Source organism: Cryptotermes secundus, unplaced genomic scaffold (assembly GCF_002891405.2).
Source record: "Cryptotermes secundus unplaced genomic scaffold, Csec_1.0 scaffold26, whole genome shotgun sequence".
NCBI lineage: Eukaryota > Metazoa > Arthropoda > Insecta > Blattodea > Kalotermitidae > Cryptotermes > Cryptotermes secundus.
In genome coordinates, this window is record NW_019743656.1 from 5,084,919 (window position 1) to 5,110,113 (window position 25,195).

The 25,195-nt window shown below is 44.3% G+C and overlaps 1 protein-coding gene across 3 annotated transcripts in view; it reads left to right on the forward strand.

Annotated features, from left to right (window-relative positions):
• The window catches only part of LOC111874177 (RAC serine/threonine-protein kinase), an 82,198-nt gene that overhangs the window by 44,998 nt on the left and 12,005 nt on the right, over positions 1-25,195 (forward strand). For 2 of the 3 annotated variants that reach the window (XM_023869452.2, XM_033755357.1), the window contains exon 2: positions 15,484-15,568. In XM_023869452.2, the coding sequence (XP_023725220.1) occupies positions 15,484-15,568 (85 nt within the window). Of the gene's footprint in view, positions 1-14,087; positions 14,186-15,483; positions 15,569-25,195 lie in introns of all 3 variants that reach the window. The other variant, XM_023869453.2, reaches the window with a different exon arrangement.

Sequence of the window (25,195 nt, forward strand, 5' to 3'; positions counted from 1 at the left end):
CAGATCGATTCTGGGTAGGGGAAGGTTTTTTTCTGCGCCTGCACACATTCCAGACGGACTCTGGAACCCTCTGTTTTATCCAGTGAATGCCGGACACCCCTTCGCCGAGGATAAAGTGACATCTGCGTGAATCAGCCACTCGCCTCCATCTGGTGCCATGGTTTAATGCATGCAATAGCGTGCTGCATTACTAAATATATAGAGACTCTGAAGATGGAGATAGTATGTTCCTCCGAAACGTCAGCGAACTTATGCAGGGCTAGGTGGAGTCGCATCCCAGATAATTTCTTTCTACTTCACTTGTAACTACAGTATCGTAATTCGTGGAGCAGAGTATTTCTTGAGGAGCTTATAGTTGCTTAGGTACTCTGCTAAAATTATGCCCGGAAGATCCTTTGTCACCGCAGAATGGTTCAGTCTCAAGTTGGGGTCAGAGGAGACGGCCTCTGGGTTTAGAGGGTAGCTGTGAATACCTTGACCTAGGACCTACAATCCCAATATATTAAAATTTAACTTAAGCTCTGATGGCCCGAATCATAACTCTTGTTGATCTAAGGTACAGTATTAAGAAACGTGAGTTTTTAATTTCTTTAGTAGTTTAAACGTTTAATGTTGTGTTATTTAATGCGCCTTTGTCGATTTCACAATAAACAAGAAGGTCTGGGAGGACTAATCGCCTGCTTTGCTTTAATACACACGGACCGCATAGAAAACGTTGCCTCGGGAACGTCTTCACAGAGTTGTCACCTAGAAACGTTAGGTGGATACACAGACACCCACAGACTCTCCTTTGATGCGACACGGATCTCACAGAGAACGACTCATCCAACAAACCTTGGTTTTCAGTGTATTCATTACCGCTGTAACATTTTTACCTAGCCGTTACCTAGCAACATACCAGTACACACACAGATACACAGACTGACGGGAGGCCTTTATGAAGTACGCCTTTTCAGGTGGGTTTAGGTTCCATTGCGTACATATTAAATTTCATAAAGATCGGTTCAGGAATTCAGAAATTAATAGAGGGGTGACAGCATGGAGATAGCGTAAGAGTATTTATTTTCGCAAAATAAGGAAAGTAGGCTACAAGTGGGTCAGAACCCTCAGCTCCAGGAACGTAACCCTATACGTAAAAGGTAAAAGCTGCCCTTGTGTTTAAATATTTAAGCACTATGCCTTGAAGACACATGGGGGAGTGGAGGCATAGCTCCACCTTTCTTGACTTAAGCACTGGGTGGTGGTGAGTGGCCACTTTCACGCCTCTGCCGCTTTATCCCCGGTACCCATTGGATAAGAGGTTGGGTGGGCCGCAGAGTCGGTCTGGACGCTGTGGGCAAGGAATTGAACCCCGTCGCTATACCGACTCCCCTCAACCCCAAGTGTCTCATGTTATGAACTCGACTTTCGATGCCATTAACGGGAACGGAACTAAAGCATATATCCGCGATGCGATTGTATATTGAATAAGGAGTCGCAAATGGCCGACAAGAGGTGGTCCTGGAGCTTGGGGTGTCGGGCAGTGAGCTAAGGTAAAGAGAACGCGCGTTATGAAATATTTCACTGAGACTTGTAATTATTATGGCAAGGAATAATCTCAGTTACCGATAAGCACAGTTGCCTGTCAGTCAAGGTTTCAGACAATGATTTATGTTGTGTCGGGCGATGGCCCCTTTATGTAACCGGTACAGCAGGAACAATGGAAATTAGCAGCGAAAGTAGTGCGTTGTATCTTTACATGTAGTGGCACGATTATTTAGGGCAGGGCTGTACAGCCTTTTCAGAACATAAGCCACAGTGAAAAAATTAAGCACATTGCGGCCCAAATCATAAAGACTTAATATCTTGTGGTGTAAATGACTCTTATATTGAAAATTGTCGTACTCTGGGATATGACTCCGTGTAGTTTGGTAGGTAATTCCCCAAATTTTGGAAGAACCAGATGTAGACAGCACTCATGGGTACCGCGCAGGTTAGCGTAGCGGTAACGCTCCGGGCTTGTATCCGGGAGGAGGTATAGCTTCACCATTCTTGACCTCGGTACTAGATGGAGGTGAGTGGTCAGCTTGACGCCGCGGGTGCTTTACTCCCGAGGAAAGAACCCTCGGTACCGTTGGGTAGGAGGCTGGGTGGAACCCAAAGACAGTCCGGACTCCATGGAGTATCGAAAACTCTCTTGCCCCTTCCGGGAAACGAATCCCAGCTGTCCAGCCCGTCGCTATACCGACTGCGCCATCCCGGCTCCTGAGTACAGTAAAAATGAAAGTTGTCCATGTACATAAGTAATTATGCACTACGCCGTGAAGGCGTATGGGGTAGTGCACGTATAGGTCCATGCTTTCTTGGCTTCAACATTAGTTGGAAGTAAGTGGTCGGCTTCGCTCCTCGGCCGCTTAACCCCGGTACCCATTGGATAGGAGACCAGGCGGGCCTCAGAGCTATCCTGGACGACGTGGAGAAGAGAAAAATCTTGCTCCTCCCGGGACTCGAACTCCGACCCCTTGGCCATCCAGCCCATAGCCAGTCGCTATACCGACTGCACTGTCCCAGTAATGCTCCTAAATGTTTAATTTTAATTTTGTTTTGTGAAATGTATACGGATTAAAAAGATTATGTTTTAATGTATGATCTTGTGCCGTTATGAATGCCTGTCCACACGAGTGAGCTGAATTAATCGACTCGCATTGAAGTATGCTAGATCATATCGAGGCGTCTCAATTCCCTAGGGCATTGTGTTGTAGTTTGAAAACCGATGCATTGTTCTTTGCAGCTTGCATCAATAAATTCAGGTTTTCAAAAGAACTGGGTTCTTTTGTGGAAGTTATGTATAGCATGGTTGTCCAAAATATGTCCAGTCATTGGATTATGTTAAGTTACAGTTTAGTTCCTAGCCGAAATTCTAAAGCTTGCTTTCTTTGTTCTCAGATTTATTGCTATTATTATTATTATTATTATTATTATTATTATTATTTTTAATAACTTGGATCGAACAGTCCAGTAAGTTTATGTGTAACGAAATATTGACATAATGCCATTTCGTCCTTACTTTGCAATTAAATATACCGTATTATTGTATCCGTAATTCCAGTTCCCATCATTCTTTTAATGACAGTGGCACAGAAAGACATATATTTTAGGGGATCTTGATGCTTTTAGCTCGCCCAACCCGTATTCTGTATAGAGCCAAGAATATGACAGTTTTCGTTTTTGTTACTGTTGACTTGCGAAGAGTATTTCACCTATAACGTTCATACTGGATTTCATGAAAATCTGTTGACCTGGTTAGCACGTCAGAGTTAGGACGCGCAGACGTCTTGGCGACCTCATAACTCCCGTTTCTTCAGAAAATATTTTAGAAAGTCTGCTTGTACTGGAGAGCAGATTTTAGATTATAAAGGGTTCTTACGGTGGTGGCTAACACAGAATTACTAGATGTTCGGACTTTTTTTCCATCGTCCGGAATTCTAGGAAGTAGAAAACACGAGGTTTCGGAAACGGCATCTGTTTCCGTCTTCAGGTGAAGAAGGAGGACACCTACACCAGTGGATCCAATGATTGAGGTTAGCTCTTTCTAAGGGGCCCAACTGAGTAGGTTGGAAGACCTGAAGACGAAAACAGATCCAGTTTCCGAAACGTCGTGTTTTCTATTTCCTAGAATTCTGGACGATGGAAAAAGTAAAAAAACCCGGTTACACCAGTTTTGTTGGATTTGAGGTTCTCACAGTGGTGACCAAGAACAATATTCCGTTCTGGAATGTGACGCCATGTACTGTGGTAGAGGTTCGTCGATATTTCGTAAGCCTGAATTGCTTCCTTCTTCAAGATCGAAAAGTGAGCCATGCATCTAGCAAAGCGTGGTCCTGAAGATGCAGCCAGTGCATTACTCCAAAAGTATGTAAACTTGTACCGGGCAACACAGCGTCATATCCCAGAAGATTACTGCTCTTAACACGTTTGCGTGTGATGGATGAAGTCACTCGACGTAAAATCTGCGCTTTAAACGTGTATGAGTGTAAGACCCGTTGAATTCACGGGGATTATCATCGTTTGTCGTATAAACTGTCGTACTGTTAACTTCTCCAGCATTCCTTTCTACCAGTACGTGTCGTTGAATGATGCGTCAAGATGCACACTTAATGCCCCCCACGAATAACACGTACTAATAATGAATCGTAAACTGTTTTTTTACTTATCCACATCAAAATATTATCAGTACTTACAGAGTAAGCATGATACACTGCAACATGACTGCTTGCTCGGTCGTGGCCTGCTACATATCTTATGTTCATGCAACGTGTTAACGCTTGAAAGTTCGTTGCTATACTTACTTATGGAGCTGAGCCCTTCTTGAGGAGAAGACAAATCTGCAGCTACTCAAGAATTTCCCAGCATTTTATGGAACCCGAAGGTTCATTACCGTGTTCACAAGAGCCCTCCACTGGTCCCTGTCCTGAGCCAGATCAGTCCAATCCATACCATCCCATCCTGTCTCTCTAAGATCCATTTTAATATTGTCCACCCACCTACGCCTTGGTCTTCCCAGTGGTCTCTTTCCTTCTGGCTTCCCCACCAATATCCTATATGCATTCCTTTTCTTCCCCATTCATGCTACATGTCCTGCCCACCTCATCCTCCTTGACTTGATCATTCTAATTATACTTGGAGAAGAGTACAAGTTATGAAGCTCTCCATTATGCAGTTTTCTCCAACCTCCCGTCACTTAATCTCTCTTCGGTCCAAATATTCTCAACATCCTGTTCTCAAATACCCTCAGTCTATATTCCTCCCTTAATGTCAGAGACCAAGTTTTCGTTGCTATGGTAATCAGAAATCGCCTAAGGACAGTAATGAATCTCACGCTTACAGAACTTGTTTATGTTATGCATATAGAAGGATAGGGGGCAGTATATGCGAAGGTCCACATTATCATGGACCTTGCACTACATGGACGTGAGCGGCACGCTCACTGCACTGTCTGGACGGTCTGGACGTCGTGGCGAAGAGAAGAAGAAAAGCTGCCTGGTCGTCCAGCTCGTAGGCAGCCGTTACAACACATTTTAGTCACGGGCATGACCTAACCTTGAAATTCTGTGCCACTTGTCTCGAAGCTGTACACACTAAGCAGGCCTTGTGTTTTGTGCAGATCGTTTTTGCTTCGCGCATCATCACAGGGGTGTACTTACGCGTTTAACCGGGGGGTTCTCAATCTTTGTGATATCGCTATCCCTCGAGCTCAGCCTGCCAACGGAAAGTGCAGTTCTGTCCATTGTTGCAGGTCCCTGTCAGGCCGTACGGTGACAGCAGGAACCTAAATAGCTTTACAGCATCTCTGACCCTACAGTAAGCTATAAAATGTTACTCTACAGTCACGAAAAGTACAGTTCTGCACATTGTTGCATGTCCCTGTCAGGATGCACGGTGACAGTAGAAACCTGAATAACTTTACAGTCTCTCTACGCCTACAGTAAGTTATAAAATATTCTGGTACAGTCACGAAAAGTGCAGTTCTCATTTTTTCAGGTCCCTGTCGTTTTGTACTGTGACAGCAGGAAACTGAATAGCTTTACAGCCTCTCTACACCTACAGTAAGCTATAAAATGTTACTCTACAGTCACGAAAAGTGCAGTTCTGCACATTGTTGCAGGTCCCTGTCGGGCTGTACTTTGACAGCAGGAAACTGAATAGCTTTACAGCCTCTCTACGCCTACAGTAAGCTATAAAATATTCCGGTACAGTCACGAAAAGTGCAGTTCCGCACATTGTTGCAGGTCCCTGATAGGCTGTACAGTGACAGCAGGAACTTGAATAGCTTTGCAGCCTCTCTGCACCTACAGCAAGCTGTAGAATGTTCCGGGACTGTCACAAAATAAATCGGGAAACGTTTCGTTAGGCTGCAGCCACGGTTTGTGAAAGCGTTTTCATTAAATGTTTGTGACTTGTCAGAAATGTGCGTGGATTCAGCTACGTATATTTTAAACAATTTTTGATAACTCGGCGACCCACTATGTCGAGATCCACAGTTTCATAAACCGTGGCATACAAGCTTGTGACTGCGACGTGACTTTATTACCGTTTGAATCTCACAAGTTTAAAAACTGTTATGCCGACGTGATGGGAGTTTGTTGTGTTGCGAGGCGCTAAGAGAGAACGGGGAGATACACAGTGTTTACTGGATTTTAGGTTCCCGCAGCGGTAACTATGAAGAATACCATCGTCTGGGATGTGACAGCATGTAGTCCAGTAGAAGACCACTGACGTTTCGGAGGAACGTATTGCATTCATCTTCAGGGTCGAAGAGTAGGCCAAGCAACAAGCAGGTGGCGTTGTTTGCTCGTTAAGGAATGAAGTAGCAACAAAAATTCTGGGAACAACTGATTGTCAACTTTCCTTGATACGACACGGACCGCATAGAGAACGACGCGTCGAACAATGATTTTATTATTGTTTGTGTATTCATTGCCACGGTAGAAGGGGGTACGCATATAGACACACAGATTTATGGGAGGGATTTATGAAGTACGCCGTTGATACGGGCTCAGGTGCCGTGATATACATACTGAGTTTCGTAAAGATTGGTACAGGCTTTCAGAAGTTGATAGGAAGGGATAGACAGACAGATAGTAAGCCTACTTCAATTTTTTTTTTCAAAATAGGAAAATATTCTAAAAATATAGTTTCTCACAAGTGATGCGCGTGGAACTTAAAGACTATTCCATCAATCAGTTCATGTTATCTTGAAAATCGAACGTGGCACACGGCATTTACTTACATCAACAACGCAGTGTTTCCTTGTGCATTTGTCTGACGCAAGATAAAGGCACTGATAAAATGTTGTACATGCCCATAGATAGATTCGTTTAGGCGAAGGAAATTAAGAGCACTATATTGATAAATGGGATTAGTGATCTAATGCTCTTTCTGAATAGAAATTAGAGAAAACAAAGACATAAAATTAATGTTCTCCAAGCCAGCTCACGGGACACAGCGTGTGTTGTAGCATTCCCCAACTCGTACAGAAGAATGTAGCACTGTTGTAAAATAATTTTAACTCTCAGACGCCGCAGAGTGCAGTTGCATGCTTGAAGCGTTCGGAGTACATGCCGTGCCGGCAAATTAAACGGTTGAGAATGCCTGTGGTAAATTAATCACTGTTTCGAGATGGATAGCGCTGATACGAAGGACCATTAAGTCCCAGCAGAACTGTAGTCATGACGAACTTCCGGTTTATAGTTTTCCAAGTCACCGCAAGGTGCAGATGCACCGGTGTTCTTACACGACATTCACTGTCCGGGTGTCTGGTAGATAGCTGCTGGCCCTCGCCATCACAGCCGCTCCTGGTTCCGAACCCTCGGGGATCATGACCACTGGTCCCTGTTTTAATCCAATCGGTCCACTCCACCACATATTTATTTAAGATTCGTTTTAATATTCCACTTTTTACACCTGGTTCCAGAGTGATGTTTTTCCATCTGGTTTTCATACCAAAACTTTGTATGTATTCCACTTGTCTCCCGTGCTCGTTACATACAGCGTCCATCTTATACGCTTTAATTTGATTATCACAATTATATTTGGTGAAGAGTACAAATTGCGAAGCTCCTGATCATGAAACTTTTCTGCAGGTTCCTGTTTCTTTCTCCCTCTTAAATCCAAATATTCACCCCCATCACCCTGTTGTCATATACCTCCCCGTATTTATCTTGATGGTTTCTCTCAGACTTCAATTTAAGTTTCAGTCCCATTATAAACAGAGAATCCCAAATCCATCATTTCCAGAAACACTTTTCTCGAAAAAGCAGAATTTGCGAATCCCCACCGTGCGAAAAAAATATATTATTATCTGACGCCGAAATTAATATTTCTTTCTATAATCATGTGATTTCCTCCCTCCCGATATGGTTTTCCTCGACCGTGTAACTGACGAATTAGTTTTCCTCGACCGATAAGTTGACAAGAGATTAAGCGTTCAATAACAAATAAGACGCTTTTTCCTCTTGCAAGATTTCCTTAAAATGAAATAGGCACATAAAACGGTGTGACGTGAGTGCTTCGTCGCCACAGCATGGCGCGTCAGCAGTTTGCAATAGCGGCGGTTGCTTGACAAGGGGATATACAGAACATTAATTCTGCCGGTTGTTTTGTAGGAGTGTGGAGCGCCGTCTCTCACTTAGAGAGAGGAGAGATATATGTTACAAGTATTTCAAAACAAAGTGCACAGAAAAATACGTGGATCGAAGAGAAGTGGAGTAAACAGAGCAATTTAAGATATTACGTTACGAGGAGCTTGGTGATTTACACAGCTTACCGAGCGTTGAACTTAACGACGCCGGCCAGTACATCGGATAATATAACGTCCAATTGTAGACCGAGTAAAGAATGAATTGGAAGAATATGTAAGGAAGTGGCGTGACCTATTTAAAGGTAGCGTACCCTCATTTTCCCGGAGCAACAACGAAAATCCTCAGTCATGATGGTCTATATGACCGAAATTTGAACCGGCCACCTGCAGCACACACGTCAGAAATATTACCGCCTGAACCATATTATTCGGTGGCTAGGATGGAGTAAGCAAGAAATACACACTGAATTTTGGCGGGGAAGCCAGTTGGAAAGGTGTCTACTGAGAAGACAAAGCAGTAATGGAATGATGGCATTGAGGAAAATCTTAAGGGTATAGATTTGAGGATCGGATGTGGCTGGTAGTGGCTGAGGTTACGTGTAATGGCGGCCTTTGTTATTATTGGTGCTGCGTGTTCCAATTCTTGTGCAGTAATGTTAGTTAACACTAATGAACTTGCTGGTTGATTGGTTATGAAGAGTAGAAATCACTTGAAGTGAATGTTGGCCCAGAAAAGTGGCGAGAACCCGCGCTTCCAAGAGTTCCAAGAGTGACTGTCTTAGTCTGGAATTTAGTATGAAGCCATAAAAGTAAGGTGAAGCTATCCCTGTAACAGGCCGTGAAGGCCCATAGCGTCGTGAGACGTCGAGGCTCCCAACGTTTTCTCTAGAGTGTTGGCTCACAGATGGCGGTAAGGTTGTCAGCCTTATGCACATTCCGCCCTTTACCCCCAGGAAGATTTCTGGTACTCATTTCTGTTATAGACAGAGTCGACCCCAGGGCCATAGTGCAGCTGGAAGGATTAGGTAAATTGAAAAAAAAAATCCGCCTCATCGGGACTTGAATCCGCGACCTTCCGGCTTGTATCCTAGTGCCTCAACCAACTACGCTAACTTGTGCCCACAGTATGAAACCATAGGAGCCCCTTTTTAGCGCCTCCACAACGAAAATATGCAAGAAATGCGTCTCCTTAACTTCGCGAAGTCTGTCTGTCCGTCTGTCGGCATGCAACAGCTTGCGAACGGCTGAACGCATCGTTATGTAACTTGTTATTTGATAGTACAGTAAACCCTCGCTAATCCGGTTACAGTCATTGCAGATGTCGGATAATCCGGATCTGAACATGAAAAATGAAAATTTCTGTTCACAGTTGAGTACATGCTTTAAAAGGCACGTGGGATTTAGGAGCTAGCGGGATTAGAGCACGAGGGCAGCTGGAGAGACTGTGAAACCAAGCAGGAAAATATCCAAGATTGGCTTGAGCTGGATGAAGGATACTCTGGATTTCAGCTTGTGACAGAGGAAGATTTTTCTGCAGTGATTTTTAGTGTTGTTTATTTTCATCAGCACTACCTATATTATTAAATTTTCCAATTATTTGTTTCCTACGGGTTTTCGTTGACTTTTAGGGCTTTATTTTTCTTAATTAATCCGGATTAGCCGAGAATACCGTATTACTGAAATATGTTAACTCCAATTTTTGATTAAATTTGGTCAACAGCAACAGCAGACATTTCACATGAAGACTTGCGTGTGTTTCTGCGCTTATCTCAGGCATAACTCGCTGAATATTTTACTGGGGATAAGTAATTATCGAAGAGAAGTTAGCGAGGAAACTAAGTAGGTGTTTTATGTCCAGTACACAATTTTCTTAGGAGCCGGGATAGCTCAGTCGGTATAGCGACTGGCTCCGGGCTGAACAACTGAGGAGTCTTAGTTCGAATCCCGGTAGGGTCACGAATTTTCTCCAAATCGTCCAGACCGGCTGAGGGGTCCGCCCAGTCTCCTATCCAATGGGTACCGGGGGCTCTTTCCCCAGGGGTAAAGCGCCCGGAGCATGAAGCTGACCACTCACCTCCAGTTAGTGCCGAGATCAAGAAAATGTGGGTCTGTATATCCACTCCTCCATATGCCTTCATGGCGTAGTTGAGCACAGGGACAGCTTCACTTTTTACACAATTTTCTTAAGTTCTCCTGTCTCCGAGATAGCTAGACGTACGGGAACAAACGTGCCAGAAGTGTTCCACGCCAAACTTTTACGATGGCAGTGTAACAGCATGTGAGGGGGCATCTTCAGCGAATATTGACGTACATCGTTACGTCATCGTCCAGAAAGTTACTACATTCTATTTCCAACATGCAGTGAGAACTGAAAATCCCATACTGCAGATCTCATTGAACGCGAGACTTCTCTACCGTATGGTTGCGTACTTGGAACCTTCTTAGATCACTCGGTATAGCGACTGGTTGGACGGCAGGGGCAAGAGATTCTCTTTTTCCACAGCCCACCCAGTCTCTTATCCAGTGGTTACCGGGAGCTCTATCCCTGGGAGTAAAGCGGCAGGGGCGTGAAGCTGACCACTCACCTCCATCCAGTGCCGATGTCAAGAATGGTGCAGCTGTACTTTCACTGCCCCATATATCTTCATGACGTGGTGATTATGTAATTAGGCACAATGACAAATTTATCTTTACCTTTAAGGATGTGTACTTGGAATTCGGGATAGTTCAGCCAGTGTAGCGACGGACTAACTGGACGACCGGGGTTCAATTCCCGGCAAGGGCAAGAGATTTCTCTACTCCGAAACGTCCACACCGGTTCTGGAGCCCACCAAGCCTCATATATATATTATATATATATTTATTTATTTATTATTTACTGCAATTGGGCTTATGCCCGGTGGCAGTGTTTACAAAAGCGGACATACATTCAACAAAGATACATCACATACGTCTCAAGAAAAAACATACGTCTCAAGAAATAATTTTCACAGTACAGTACAAGTACAATGACCTAATACAAGTACACTTCACTTCTCTTCACTTCACTTGCTCTACTGATTTTGCTTTCCTAACCTTCTTTCTAAATATATATGCTTTAACAGGGTGAGTCCCAAACACCCCTTCAGGTAACTGGTTCCAGTCAGCAATGGTCCTGTTTACAAAGGGTACCATATCCAATGGGTACCATCGGCTCTCTCCCCTGGGTTAAAGCGGCTGGGTCATAAAGCTGACGACTCCCGCCTAGTGCCGAAGTCAAGAATATTGGAGCGATACTTCCACTCTACCATACGTCTTCATGGCGTAGTGCTTGCTTAATTAAACACGCGGACAAGGTTGCGTACTTAAAGTGCGACGTACCCTTGAAGATGTGGTAGACAGAGCATAGCAGTAAGTAGTTACATGAAGCTTCTACTGTGCCTTGAGCAAGGTAATTTGGGAACGGTGTTCGCTCATTTCGCAGTGGGTTAGGAAGTCGTGGAAAGGTAAAGGGGGTGTTTTTACTCATAAAGGCTCGTGTGTCTTCAAATTATTCCTTGTAAGGCATCATGAAGGAGAAGCCTCGCAATTTCCGTCGAACGAAGGATGTAGTAGGTAAAAAAATTCANTGTCAAGAATGGTGCAGCTGTACTTTCACTGCCCCATATATCTTCATGACGTGGTGATTATGTAATTAGGCACAATGACAAATTTATCTTTACCTTTAAGGATGTGTACTTGGAATTCGGGATAGTTCAGCCAGTGTAGCGACGGACTAACTGGACGACCGGGGTTCAATTCCCGGCAAGGGCAAGAGATTTCTCTACTCCGAAACGTCCACACCGGTTCTGGAGCCCACCAAGCCTCATATATATATTATATATATATTTATTTATTTATTATTTACTGCAATTGGGCTTATGCCCGGTGGCAGTGTTTACAAAAGCGGACATACATTCAACAAAGATACATCACATACGTCTCAAGAAAAAACATACGTCTCAAGAAATAATTTTCACAGTACAGTACAAGTACAATGACCTAATACAAGTACACTTCACTTCTCTTCACTTCACTTGCTCTACTGATTTTGCTTTCCTAACCTTCTTTCTAAATATATATGCTTTAACAGGGTGAGTCCCAAACACCCCTTCAGGTAACTGGTTCCAGTCAGCAATGGTCCTGTTTACAAAGGGTACCATATCCAATGGGTACCATCGGCTCTCTCCCCTGGGTTAAAGCGGCTGGGTCATAAAGCTGACGACTCCCGCCTAGTGCCGAAGTCAAGAATATTGGAGCGATACTTCCACTCTACCATACGTCTTCATGGCGTAGTGCTTGCTTAATTAAACACGCGGACAAGGTTGCGTACTTAAAGTGCGACGTACCCTTGAAGATGTGGTAGACAGAGCATAGCAGTAAGTAGTTACATGAAGCTTCTACTGTGCCTTGAGCAAGGTAATTTGGGAACGGTGTTCGCTCATTTCGCAGTGGGTTAGGAAGTCGTGGAAAGGTAAAGGGGGTGTTTTTACTCATAAAGGCTCGTGTGTCTTCAAATTATTCCTTGTAAGGCATCATGAAGGAGAAGCCTCGCAATTTCCGTCGAACGAAGGATGTAGTAGGTAAAAAAATTCAGACCTTGAAGCGTAATTAAGTATTCTGTATAGCTGTTTGCTGTCGAGCGGTTAATGTGCCAAAGATGTATTCAACAGGACGGGAATATTGAGAAATATTTTTTGTAACCAGCGGTGTTAGTAAGTTTTTTGTATTTTATTATTATAGGACAGTGGTTATTATACTGCCGCCTGTTATAACGGCATTAAAACGCTGCATTTTGCTTAAACGTCTGTGTATACACAGTCCGTCAATAATGCAACAATTGTTTATTCACCATTTAATACTTAACACAACATGTTTCAACCGTAGATGGCAATCTTCAGGCGTATTAATGCATCCAGACTGTACACTTCTCTGATGTGCGGTAAAACCGCGTGTTGCAGCGCACTTAAAAATAACATAATTAATTAAAATCCATTAAAATTTTTTCGTAAAATCCTATTCCACCTCATAAAGGGCGCCGTCCACTTGTTTAGAGCTATGTGATCATTCCAGAAGGTTCGTTTCTGCAGCTTATTTTTGTGTTTGTTAACCCGCTGCTTTGCTACGTCTGCAATCTGCAATATGCCCCTTGCTTGTTGTCTTCACGCATCGTATAAGTTGTACTGTAATATGTAATAAACTGCACCCAACAGGTTTGTCTGGAGGTAGAACTCTAGAATTGGAAGTGCTCTGTTCGAATCTCTGCCGGGTCATCGGCTGTCATGAGGTTTTCGTGGTTATCTCAGTCCCAGGAAAGGAAATCCTAGAGTTTGCCGCAGTTAGGCTTCCTTCAAAGTAATTTCCAGTTCATAATTCGTCATCCCACCATCCGACCTTATATACCCGTGAGCTCGTGGCATAGTAAATCAGCCGAATAGAGCCGCGCCATAGCTGAAGCGGTTAGTCGCTGGCTTCCCACCGCGGCGGCCCGGGTTCGATCCCAGGTCTGGTCAAACAGGATTTGTGGTGAACAAAGTGGCGCTGGGGCAGGTTTGCTCCGAGTACTTCGGTTTCCCCTGCCAATCTTCATTCCACCAATTGCTCCACAATCACCCTCACCTATCATCTGGGGCTGGTACAATAGGCCAGAAGTGGCCGCAGTACAAGGGACTTAGTCCCACCCTACTAGCAATAAAAAAACTCAGTCGATTACGCTACAGCGTGCCCCTTCCTCTGTAAGGCTGCCTATACAAAGTATGACTTAGTAGGTGGGGTTTGCAGCATTCAGCACTGTGTACCCTGAGCTAGTGCCGTCATTAAATAAACTATAAATAGATAAATAACGAAAGTAACAGATGGTAACAGCGATAGACTAAAGCGACGGTTACTTGGCAGGACACCGCTTCATTTGCCCCTTTGTTTAAAATAAAATGAATCATTTCCTTTACAGATGTGCAGATGCTATAATAAAAAAGTGCAAAGCGTCGACGTTTGTTAACAATGGGAATAACAGCAACACAGGAAACCGTTTAGCAAAACAACTTCAAGGTAAGAGCTGCATATTTTCGACGCTCGCAAACCTCGCACTCGGAAGCTGTCCAATTGGGTCACGGTCTTGTGCTTCCGCGTTGTTTCCAAATCATTATTCGCTAATCATGCTTATTGGTTGAGACTATAGGGCCCTGGGTACCAACCTGTGGGTGGGGGAGGTGGAGGGGGTCCAGGGACGGGGCGTGGTACCTTGAGCAAAAAAATTGTTTTTAATGTAAGATTTAACTGAAATAATAATTCTTTTCAGCTGCATTTGATCTTCCGTAAACACTCGCCTGAGTAGTTAACCCAGAGGTTACTATAGTAGCGTGATTAGATTTCAGTATTTGTCGTCAGACTTGAGGCATCGTGCTGGATTTTCGTTTTAGAAATTTTGAATTTTCTACTCACAGTTTTGGTTTAATACTAATTACGAACTTAGTTGATTATTAACGATACTGTGCATACGTGTACGAGTGTAGTGTAAAAGATTACATGTGTTTCAGTAGAGATTTGGATGGGGGCACGAGAATGGTGAAAACCAAAAGCGAGGCTTCGTGTCATAAAGCCTGGGAGCCCCTACTGTTAGAGCCTGTAGTGTGAGCTGTTGACAGCGTCGTTAAACATCATGAAGAATAAGTAAAGTTCAGGGCAAATTTTGCCAATTTTTACCATTACCAATAAAAAAGGTGAAAATTTCCCCATGCGTAACTAATTAATCACTAAGCGATGAAAGCCTGTAGGCGGAGTGGAGATATAGCCCCACCATTCTTGACCTCTGCACTAAGTGTAGTTCAGTGGTCAGCTTCACGCCCCGCCCGCTTTATCCCCGGTGAAAGCGCCACCGGTACCCTCTGGATAAAGAGGCTAAGTGGGCCTCAGCCGGTCTGAACGGCGTGGAGAAGAGAAAAATCTTGCCATACCGGGAATCGAACTCAAGCCGTCCAGTCCGTAGCTCGACGCTAATAGGTGGTTATACGTTTCTTTCTCATTCAGACGCTGCTAAAGTATGACTTGTAAAATGTAAGGTACAGGCAGGGTAGAGAGGCTGTACGTCGGAATTAACGACTTCTCGTTGGTATAAAAAGTGTTCAGTGTTCTTTGTAATTAATTTTACTTGCCCTTCTTAGTAACCACCATAGAATTAATCTCTACATTTGAAACAGCGTCGTTAAATGAGCCTTAATGTAATTTATGATAACCAGGGCAGATACTTAACGTGGCGTTTCGTACTGCGATTTTCCGTGTGCATAATTTGTGTCATTGTAAGTAACTGCATGCATGAGTGGTTGTTGGTAAATGTGTTTCTGTTACAGATGGCGGAGGTGGCGGGAGGGCCCGGCAGTGGGGGGGTTCCACCGACTGCCAGCATCGTCAAGGAGGGATGGCTCTTCAAACGAGGTGAGTTCCAACCATACACTGTACCTTGTGTCTGGGTGTCGCTTGTCCTTCCAGAGTGTCCCCAGAACCATTCGAACATTCAGTGTACAATATTTACTTCGCTAATTTCCACACAAATCTTATTCGGTAACCAGGCTACGGACTGGGCGACCAAGAAATAGGGGAGCGATTCCCAGTAAGGGCTGAGCCTCCAGCCCAGTGGGTATTGGAAGCCATTTCCTTGGGAGTAAAGAGCATTTCCTTGGGAGTAAAGAGGCGAGAGCTTGGAACTGACGAGATGAAGAATGCACGATGCTTAATTAAACACAGACACAACTTCACCTATACGCTGGCTCTGTCTTATTTGTTTCGAGTATCTCTATACAGATTCTTAAAATGGATCTTAGAGAGGTAGGATGGGGTGGTATGGACTGCATTGATCTGGCTCAAGAGAGGGGCTCATATGAACATGGTAATGAACCTTAGGGTTCCGTAAAATGTTAGGAAATGCTTGAGTGGCTGAGCTACTGACAGCTTCTCAAGAAGGGCTCAGCTCTGTGAAGTTAGTATACAATTTCTTGGGCGTTTCCGAAACTTATATGTGGAAATGAATTCAAGCAGCCGACATGCGCAAATGTCGGGAACGTGCCGCTTTATACAGACTAGAAACCATAAGACTTTGGGAACGTTTATTCAGTAAATTTGAAAGTTCGTGTGACAGTTCAGGTTCACATGGTGCTTGATGTAAAGGGGGTGTGATGGCGTGTAGCCTGATAGATGTTTATCGACTTTCGGAAGAACGTGCTGCCGCCATCGTCAGAGTATAAGAGTGAGCTGAGCATGGGAAAATATGGTTGGGATTAGGAGCCCAGAGCGAACCAGTCGGAGTGAGAACTGTGGAAGAGTCTGAGGCTCATGTAAGGGCTCATTTTACGAGACAGGTGTGAGAAGTAATGGCTCGGCGTGACCGTTGGGTGGAATAGGGAAGGTAGGAGAGGCGGAGTAGGGAACATTGACCCTAAAAGTTCTGTTTCAAGGGCAGAATGGGTGGGAGTACAGACTGAAACCCCAAGAATGGTAGAGGCGGGATGTGAAGGGGAGCAGAAACGGAAGAGGAAGGAAGCCCTAACAAGAGCAGATGTGTGCCCTCATGGGGGCACTGTGTACCGGGCCTGACGGACCTGTTTCAAGAATCTTATCAAGCTAATAACCGAGCGGGTTGACGTACCGGTAACACTCTAGACTCATTCGAGAGATGCTCAGTTCGATTCTCGGTTGAGACACAAACTACCCAGACTGCGTTGTTTCTAGTCTTCCCCATGGTATCTGCACTTAAATGCCGGCATAGTACACCAGGCTACGACTGTTTCCTTTCAGATCCTTCTCAGTATACGAAGGAGAGTCAGTGAATAAGCCAGGAATGGATATAAAACGTAAAACATTTGATGTTCGAACCCGGGAAAAACATTTATTTCTCGATATATCCTCCGGCAGGGGTACGCGGTAGCGTAGTGGTTAAGCTGCTATGCTACAAGCCGGAAGGTCGCGGGTTCAAGTCCCGATGAGGTCATTGGATTTTTTTCAGTTGACCTAATCCTTCCGGCCGCACTTGGCCCTGGGGTTTACTTAGCCTCTAACAGAAATGAGTACCAGGAATTAATTAAATAATTTCCTGGGGAGTGAAGCGCGGCCGGCGCGTAAGGCTGACAAGCTTACCGCCATCTTTGAGCCGATTGTCAAGGTAATGTGGGACCCTTAACGTCTCACAACCCTATGGGCCTTCACGGCCTGTTACAGGGATAGCTTTACTTACTTACTATATCCTCCGGCAACATGGATACACTTGTCCCACCGCATTACCAGTGCGTCGAAACCCGCAGCACAGAAGTCTTTTGAATGTTGTCTCAGCCACTTCCGCACCTCCGCTTCAACCACTTCGTCACCAGCGAAACGTGTGCCACCCTGTTGCGAAGCGCCTCATGCGGTAAACACTTCCCACCGTAAACAGAAAACATTTCTTTATCACTGAGTCCTTTTGCCCACAAAAAACGCACAACAGAAGGTTGCTCTTCGGTATTAAACTTCTTAGGCGCGGTAGTCATTTTGACTACTGAAACCGGCCTCTGAACATGCAGATGCTCGTCTGCTACCTAGACTGCCACCTAGTGATACACATAGAAAATTTATTGTGTCCATTACGTCAGTTTTACTTCCATTTGTGTACTATTTACTGACTCTCCCTTGGATATTTCATCTGTCAGCCTATTCGATACTGTATAGACTAGATACTGACAGCGTATATAACCCACAAAGAAATTGCGACGAATCTGCGATTGAGGCTTCCCACGTTCTTGAAGATTGCAGAGAAATACAGATGTCTGCAGGACCGGGACAGAGTTCCAAAACATGCACGGGGAAGTAGACAGGCCATTCAGACAGTGTGAGGCGATGTGAGGTTTGAGGATCTCAAGATATAAAGACTTGCTGTCTTCTGGAATGTGACGCCGTGCAGTTAGTAAAAGTTTACCGATGTTACAGAGGACTGTACTGTCTCCGTCTTCAGGGTACAAAAGTGATCCGGAAAACCTTTCTTGCTCTTTGGCCCTGAAGATGGAGGCAGTGCTCTCGTGTGAATCATCGATGAACAGACTGTACGGTATGATCATAAATTGTATTCTGCAACTGCTAGGAAGGTCGTAAGTTTATGGTAGACAAGTACAAGCATTAGGGAGAAACATGCTGCTTTCATCCTCAGGATGGAGGCAACAGGTCCCTCCGAAACATAGATATATACCAAACTACACTGTGTCACATCCCAGAAGACAGTAATCTTTATGTTTACCGCCGTGTCGTGAGAAACTCAGGCCTCACAGTTCCGAAGGGTTTCAGCTTATCCATTCAGCAAAGAAGAGCAATATTATTACCGGAAGCAAAGTACTGGCTTTCTGACGGTCTGTCCGTTGTATTGTCGACCGTAACGATTTATTAATTTTTTTCAAACGCCTGATGACTTCGGCAACTTCTCCACCATACGTGTGTTGCGTGTCAAGTGAAAGAACTAAGCTCTGGCGCATAAGCATACATCATTTGGCGACGTGCACTCAGTCCCATGGGACAGGAGGAAATGGATTCAGAATGTGGCCAGTCCCGTAAAACATAAATAAAAAGAGAAAGGTGGAGGTGAATGGTTAGCTTGATGCCCCAGCCGCTTTGCCGTCGGGGAAAGATCCTCCGGTACCCATTGAATAGGAGGGCTGCGTGAGTTCCAGAACTGGTCTGGACGACGTGGAAAGAAGAAAAATCTTGCCCCTACCGAACTCAAACTCCGACCCCTCGACCGTCCAGCCCGTAGCCAGTCTCTATCCCGGCTTCCAGTCATTCAGCCCCGTACGGCATCGATGAACAGTAATCTTTAAATCCGAGGGTGCGAGCAGAATTCGTTTGGCTCGTGGTAGTGTCCAGTAGAAGGCTCTCGTGAGCATGATAATGACGGGAAATCTCTTGACCAGTTGCAGTTATGCTTTGTCTGAAACATCTCAGAGGCTACGTCATACCTCTGGTATGCAACCTTGCGGAAGTGAAGTCCCGTTTCTTGAACGATGTTTTGGTATGGCGATTCTAGTACCCATCGTGCGTTGCAAATAGAGTCAACAAGTGTGTAGTGATGACTTAAGGATCTGCATGACTATCTGATGATAAGCAGCCTCAAAAATGTTTTACGTCTATAGTAGTGATACTGATAATGTAGCGCCAGCAAAACTTGGTGGTAACACAATTTAGTTTTGCGCATGGCCATCGATATTTCCTCCGCTACCGCCACACTCGGCCGATGCGAGAATATAGCAGTAGGTGTTGTACTGTTGATTGATGTTCGCAACCGGGTATGAGAAAATTCATGTATTATGATAGGTAAGGTAAGGTGAAGCTATCCCTATAACAGGCCGTGGAAGCCCATAGGGTTGTGAGACGTCGAGGCTCCCACATGTTCTAGACTATCGGTTCACAGATGACAGTGAGGTCAGTGTTAGCGCCGGCCGCCCTTTACCCCCAGGAAGATTCCTGGTACTCATTTCTGTTAGAGACTGAGTTGACTCCAAGGCCATATTGCGGCTGGAAGGATTAGATCAATCTAGAAGGAATCCAGTGACCTCATCGGGAATCGAGCCCGCGACTTCCCGTCTTGTATCATAGTGCCTCAACCAACTTCATTGTGAAGATCAAGCAATATCGCTTGGAGTGAATACGCAAAGTACGAAAAACGAAGAATATATTTTGCCTCGATTTGGATTCGAACTGGTTACGTCCCGAATGCGTGCCGGACGCATTACCATACTGCGTGACCTGCTCGGTGGAAGTTCCCAAGAAATATGCACTTTAGTCCTAAGAGAAGCCCCTCACATATTAGCAAGTTTTGTTGAAGTAAGTTTAACTGCGCATAATGTTGGCTCGGAAAAAAGTTATCTGGTTTAGTATCTTTCCTGATATGTCGATCATTGCTATCTTCGGCCTCTGTTACATAGGAGATACTGACAGTTAATAATACTGTGTATTTATTTTGAATTGAAACGAGGCTTCTGCAGTCTTATTAAGGTTGTTAGATGATTTTAAAACTACTGTCAGTATCGAGCATGCATAGCATCGGATGATAGGATGATTGATGAATGTAGAGAAGTTGGTGGAATGAAAATCTGCGTGGGGGACTCAAAATAGTCGGAGATAAGCCATCTGGGTGCTACTCTATGCAGCACATGTCGCGTATGACCTGACCTGCGGTAATGTTTCATGCAGAGTGCAGGGGTCGCGCGTACTCGCAATCCAGTCGTAACATCCAGTAGGGGGAGATACAAAATTCAGGTTTCAAGATGTTCAACTAAAAAGTGTCTTTCATAAAAGTTACACGTAAGGCCACAGATAATGTTTGTGAACCCATATACCGGCAGAATTATTGTGAGCCGGGATAGCTCACTCGGTATTGCGACGGAGTATGGATTGGATGTCCGCGGCTTGATTCCAGAAAGGGTCAAAAGATTCTCTGCCGTACAGAGTCCATGGGATAGCGCAGTCTGTATAGCGACTGGCTACGGGCTGGACGACCGAGGAGTCGGAGTTCAAGTCCCGGTAGGGTCAAGAATTTTCTCTTCTCCGTGTCGCCCATACCGGCTCTGGGGTCCACCAAACCTCCTATCGAGTGGGTACCGGAAGCTCTTTCCCCGGGGGTAAAGCGGCCGGGTAGTGAAGCTGACCACCTCCAGCTAGTGCCGAGGTCAAGAAAATGTGGACCTATACATCCACTCCCCCATACGCCTTCATGGCGTAGTGCATAATTAGTTAAGCACAGGGACAACTTTACCTTGTACAGTGTCCAGGCCGGCTCTGGGGCCCACTCATCTCCGTCTAGTGTCGATGTCAAAAATGGTGGAGCTACACCTCCTATTCCCCTTACGTCTTCAAGGCGTGATGCTTGAAGAACTTTACGGAAAAACTAGTACTACGTGCAGTAAGCGCTGCAGTGCTGTGTCGTCGCACTGTGACGCCCTGACTTGACAGAGCATAGCGACGGTTCTATTGTAAGGAGAGAAACGAGGTGTATGAAATGTAGCGGAAATTTTCAAGTGCGTGGAGCAGAACTCCAAATCGAAACCGTGAAATATTTACAGACAGGCAATGCCTGATAGTCAATAAGAATTGTTTTATACAACCGCCGTGACATTTATCTTAATTATACAGAAAAAACAAAAAGTTCTGGGAAGAACTAATCGCGTACTGTTTTTGATACGACATGTTGGGGGCTAGGTTATATCATAACCCCCCCCCCCAACAAAATTTAGGAGGGTATGTACAGACGTAAGCGAATACAGAGAAAGGCGGATAGACACAGACAGCAAAGGGCTTTCCTGTTATTTTTTTTTTCGAAATAAGGGAAGTGAGCGAGAAAATATGGGTTGTTTAAAAATAAAAACAAAAGCGGATCGGATTATTGTAGAACCTTTTCCTTTGTAGTGCAGCCCTAGTACGTAGATATTTCCCCCAGCGTTGATATCTCGCCATTGCTGTAGCATCGCCGTGTCATGCATATAAATTTTAGGCGGGAAAAAATAATCATAAGTTTCCCTGAAGATGGAGGCATGTTCCTCCGAAATGTCGGTATCGGCATACCAGATCCCAAGGAAGGTAATTTTTGAAGGGAGGATGATATGTTGTGCTGTTTTACAACGGCCTTGAGTTTCGGGATATCGGACCGAGGAATGACAGGATTCGTGATGGATTGGAAATTATTTGAGAGGAAGAGGTCGTGGCTTAACCGGAATAGTCCCGACTGTCCTGGTATTTCCCTCAGTAGACTTGAGAAAACCACGAAGAACCCTTAGGAAGATAATATTAAAATGGATATTAGAGAAACATGGCTGAATGGTGTGAGCTGTGTTCTTATGGCATAGAATAAGTACCATTAGGTGGCTGTTGTAAAGACAGTAATGAACCTGGAGGTACCATATAACGGGTAATTTATTAACTAGCTGAACAACTGTCAGCCTCTCAAGAGGAGCTGCCCTGCGGAGTTATATATGTTAAAGTATAAGCGGATAAACGGTTCTATTAAGAGCACGCTTTGATTGTATTATATTTAAGCATCCTGTTGCACTATACACTTCTATATGTAATAATACATATGCAACAATTTATTTGGTTGTAGTTCTATGTCTTTTCTTCCTCTACGCTACATGTTTCGGCCGTAACTGGTCATCATCAGGTGTATTTTTCACTACGTAGCTGTCACACTGCACACAATCCAAAATCTAAAACACCAGCCTGTCAGTTTTGTTTAAAATCTCGCCAACATACGCTCGTCAATTTGATTTTAGAATTCTAATTTAAAATGTAAAATTATATAACTTTTAAAATTCAAAATTTAAAGTTCTAAATCACAGGGATACCTGCTCTGTGTCTACATGTGCTGCAGCGGCTGTTTCTTGTTTCAAGCACCGTTCATGTATTGTTCTATTGTTCTGTGCAGGCTCCCTGTGTGTGTCGCTGCTCATCTTGGGCAAAAGTATTAAAGATGTGTCCGCTCTGCTTGGCGCATCCCTGATCGGGAGGTGCTTTCCAACTTACCGTATATCAGTGTCGGTAGCGAATCTTCAGGTTTCATAAAAGGCGGATATTTTATGTTTACTAGTTGACCGTCTGTTGTAACTCGGTCTTTGTAGCGTCTCTGCTGCAGGCTAGAGAATCAGGGTTCGATTCTCGGAAGGGGATACGATTTTTCTCTTCATCGCGCCCTGACCGGCTCTGCTGGCCCGCCCAGCTTTCTATCCAGTGGAAAGTGGGGGCTCTTTCTCCTGAAATAAAGCGGCCGGGACGTGAAGCTGACGACTCACCTCCATCCAGTGCCGAGGTCAAGAGTAGAAAAGCTATACCTCCACTCCCACATGCGTTTTCATGGCGTGATGCTTAATTAAGCACAGGGACAACTTTACCTTTCATTCAGTCCTATTCCTCTTGCTCCCTCTGGAGCATAGGGTATCTGTGAAGGGCTTCGTTTCACTTCAGTTTAACTGTGAGGACCTCAAATCCGTATGATCACTCATTCACTCGTAGAGCTGAGCCCTTCATGAGTAGCCGCCAATTGTGCAACTACTCAAGAACTTCCCAGCATTTTATGGAACCCGAGGTTCATTACCGTGTTCACAAGATCCCTTCATTGGTCCCTATCCTGAGCCAGATCAATCCAAGCCATACCATCCCATCGTATCTCTCTAAGATCCATTTTAATATTGTCCACCCACCTTCGTCTTGGTCTCTCTCCTTCAGGCTTTCCCACAAATATCCTATATGCATCCCTCTTCTCCACCATTCGTGCTACATGCCCTGCCCATCTTCCTCCTTGACTTGATTATTCTAATTATACTTGGAGAAGAACACAAGTTATGAACCTCCTGTCATTTCATCTCTCTTCGGTCCAAATATTATCCTCAGCACCCTGTTTTCAAACACAGTCAATCTGTGTTCCTCCCTTAATGTCAGAAACCAAGTTTCACACCCATACAGAACCACAGGCAAAATCTTAGTTTTGTATATTCTAATTTTAATGTTTTTAGACAGCAGACGAGAAGATGAGAAGGTTCTGGACTGAATAGTAGCAATCACACATTTCTTTTTAGCAATTGTTTTATATGTTTTATATGACTTCTAATGGCGTAGCCATTGCTAGATTTTGCTCGAGAACCCGCTGCTCTGGGATATCCACCTCTGACATTAAAAGAGCTGTAACACAGCATGAAGGGGCCTCTGTTTGATGCGAGGGGTAGGTCGCATTCACCTTCACCCAGTGCTCTTCTGTGGGACCCTCTTCCCATCCTTTGTTGTTCTACTACTCCCATTACGTTATTTACGCTTTCTTATCTTCCCCTCACTGTCTGGAATTCGCGACTCTGTGTTGCCAAATTTCTGTCTGGTCAATACACGCTCTGTGTCCCTGCTGCCAACTGTCTCTATTTGTCCCCAGCCCTCCTCACGGCGATTGTCTGCTTCGGGGTTTATCCTCAGGTGCGCTTCTGCCGCGTGTCATTCATTGTCATGGCAGTCTGTCTCGTTGGGGCGAGTCCCACCGCCAGATGGCTCTGAAACGTCTTACTCTCTATGGGCAAATAACTGACTTCGTTTGTGTCTGTTGTATAGTATATATATATATATATAATGCATCAAAACATCCGTATTCGGTGACCGTCCAACTGCCCGGTCCTGTTCCGTCTGTGTAATCCTGTCAGTTGGAATCCTGGCTGAAAATTTCGCGGGTTTTGTGTGATAGCTGCCCCTATTTGATTCCTCCAAAATGACCATACATAAATCTGTTTTTATTCTATTTATTTTCCCCAGTCCCATAGTTTTATCCTGTGTGTTGAATCCATTTTATCCTCTTCATTTTACTGTATCATTCTGTCCATTTTCTTAATTCTACTTGCTTTTGGTGTTATATTTCTCTAATGCATTTTATTCTATCTGTTCTATCATTTGATGACAAGAGTATTAAATATGGCGTAACTACTTCCGCTCCATCATTCCGAAATCACCATTCGTAATAATTTCCGTCACTGTATCTACAATATATATATAGCTTGATCACTGTAGGATTTATGAACATGCTTCCTATGCTTAATGCTGTGTCTCTGCTACAAATGTAATGTAGCATGAGATCATAGTGAATTATTGTTAATGTTTCTGTTATTTATGGAGGGATGGGAAGGTAGAATAAATAATAAATTCTTTCTCTGGACTGTCCATCATTCCAGTTTTCTTTGCTATATTTTAGAAAACAGCCATATTTTCATCAGGTGGACGACAAGCCTGACTATGTTCAGTGTCAGACCATTGGTAGTTGGATTTATCGAATTCTTACAGATCTGTGACTATAAGTAATTATAACAGTTTCATTAATTCACACACTTTACAGTTCACTACGGCACAAAGTCAGAGTCAAAGTCACATTACGCCCGACGGTCAGTCAGTGAGTCCTGGTGTCGAGTCCCGTCTGGGGCTTATGACCACGTATTTATTACTGTTTGACAGTTTTGGTCTTGTTTATGTGGGGCGCCCCCTCTGACGAGAGGACGGGTCCGTCTTTTGTCAGAGTCATTGTCTGCAGTAGTTTTT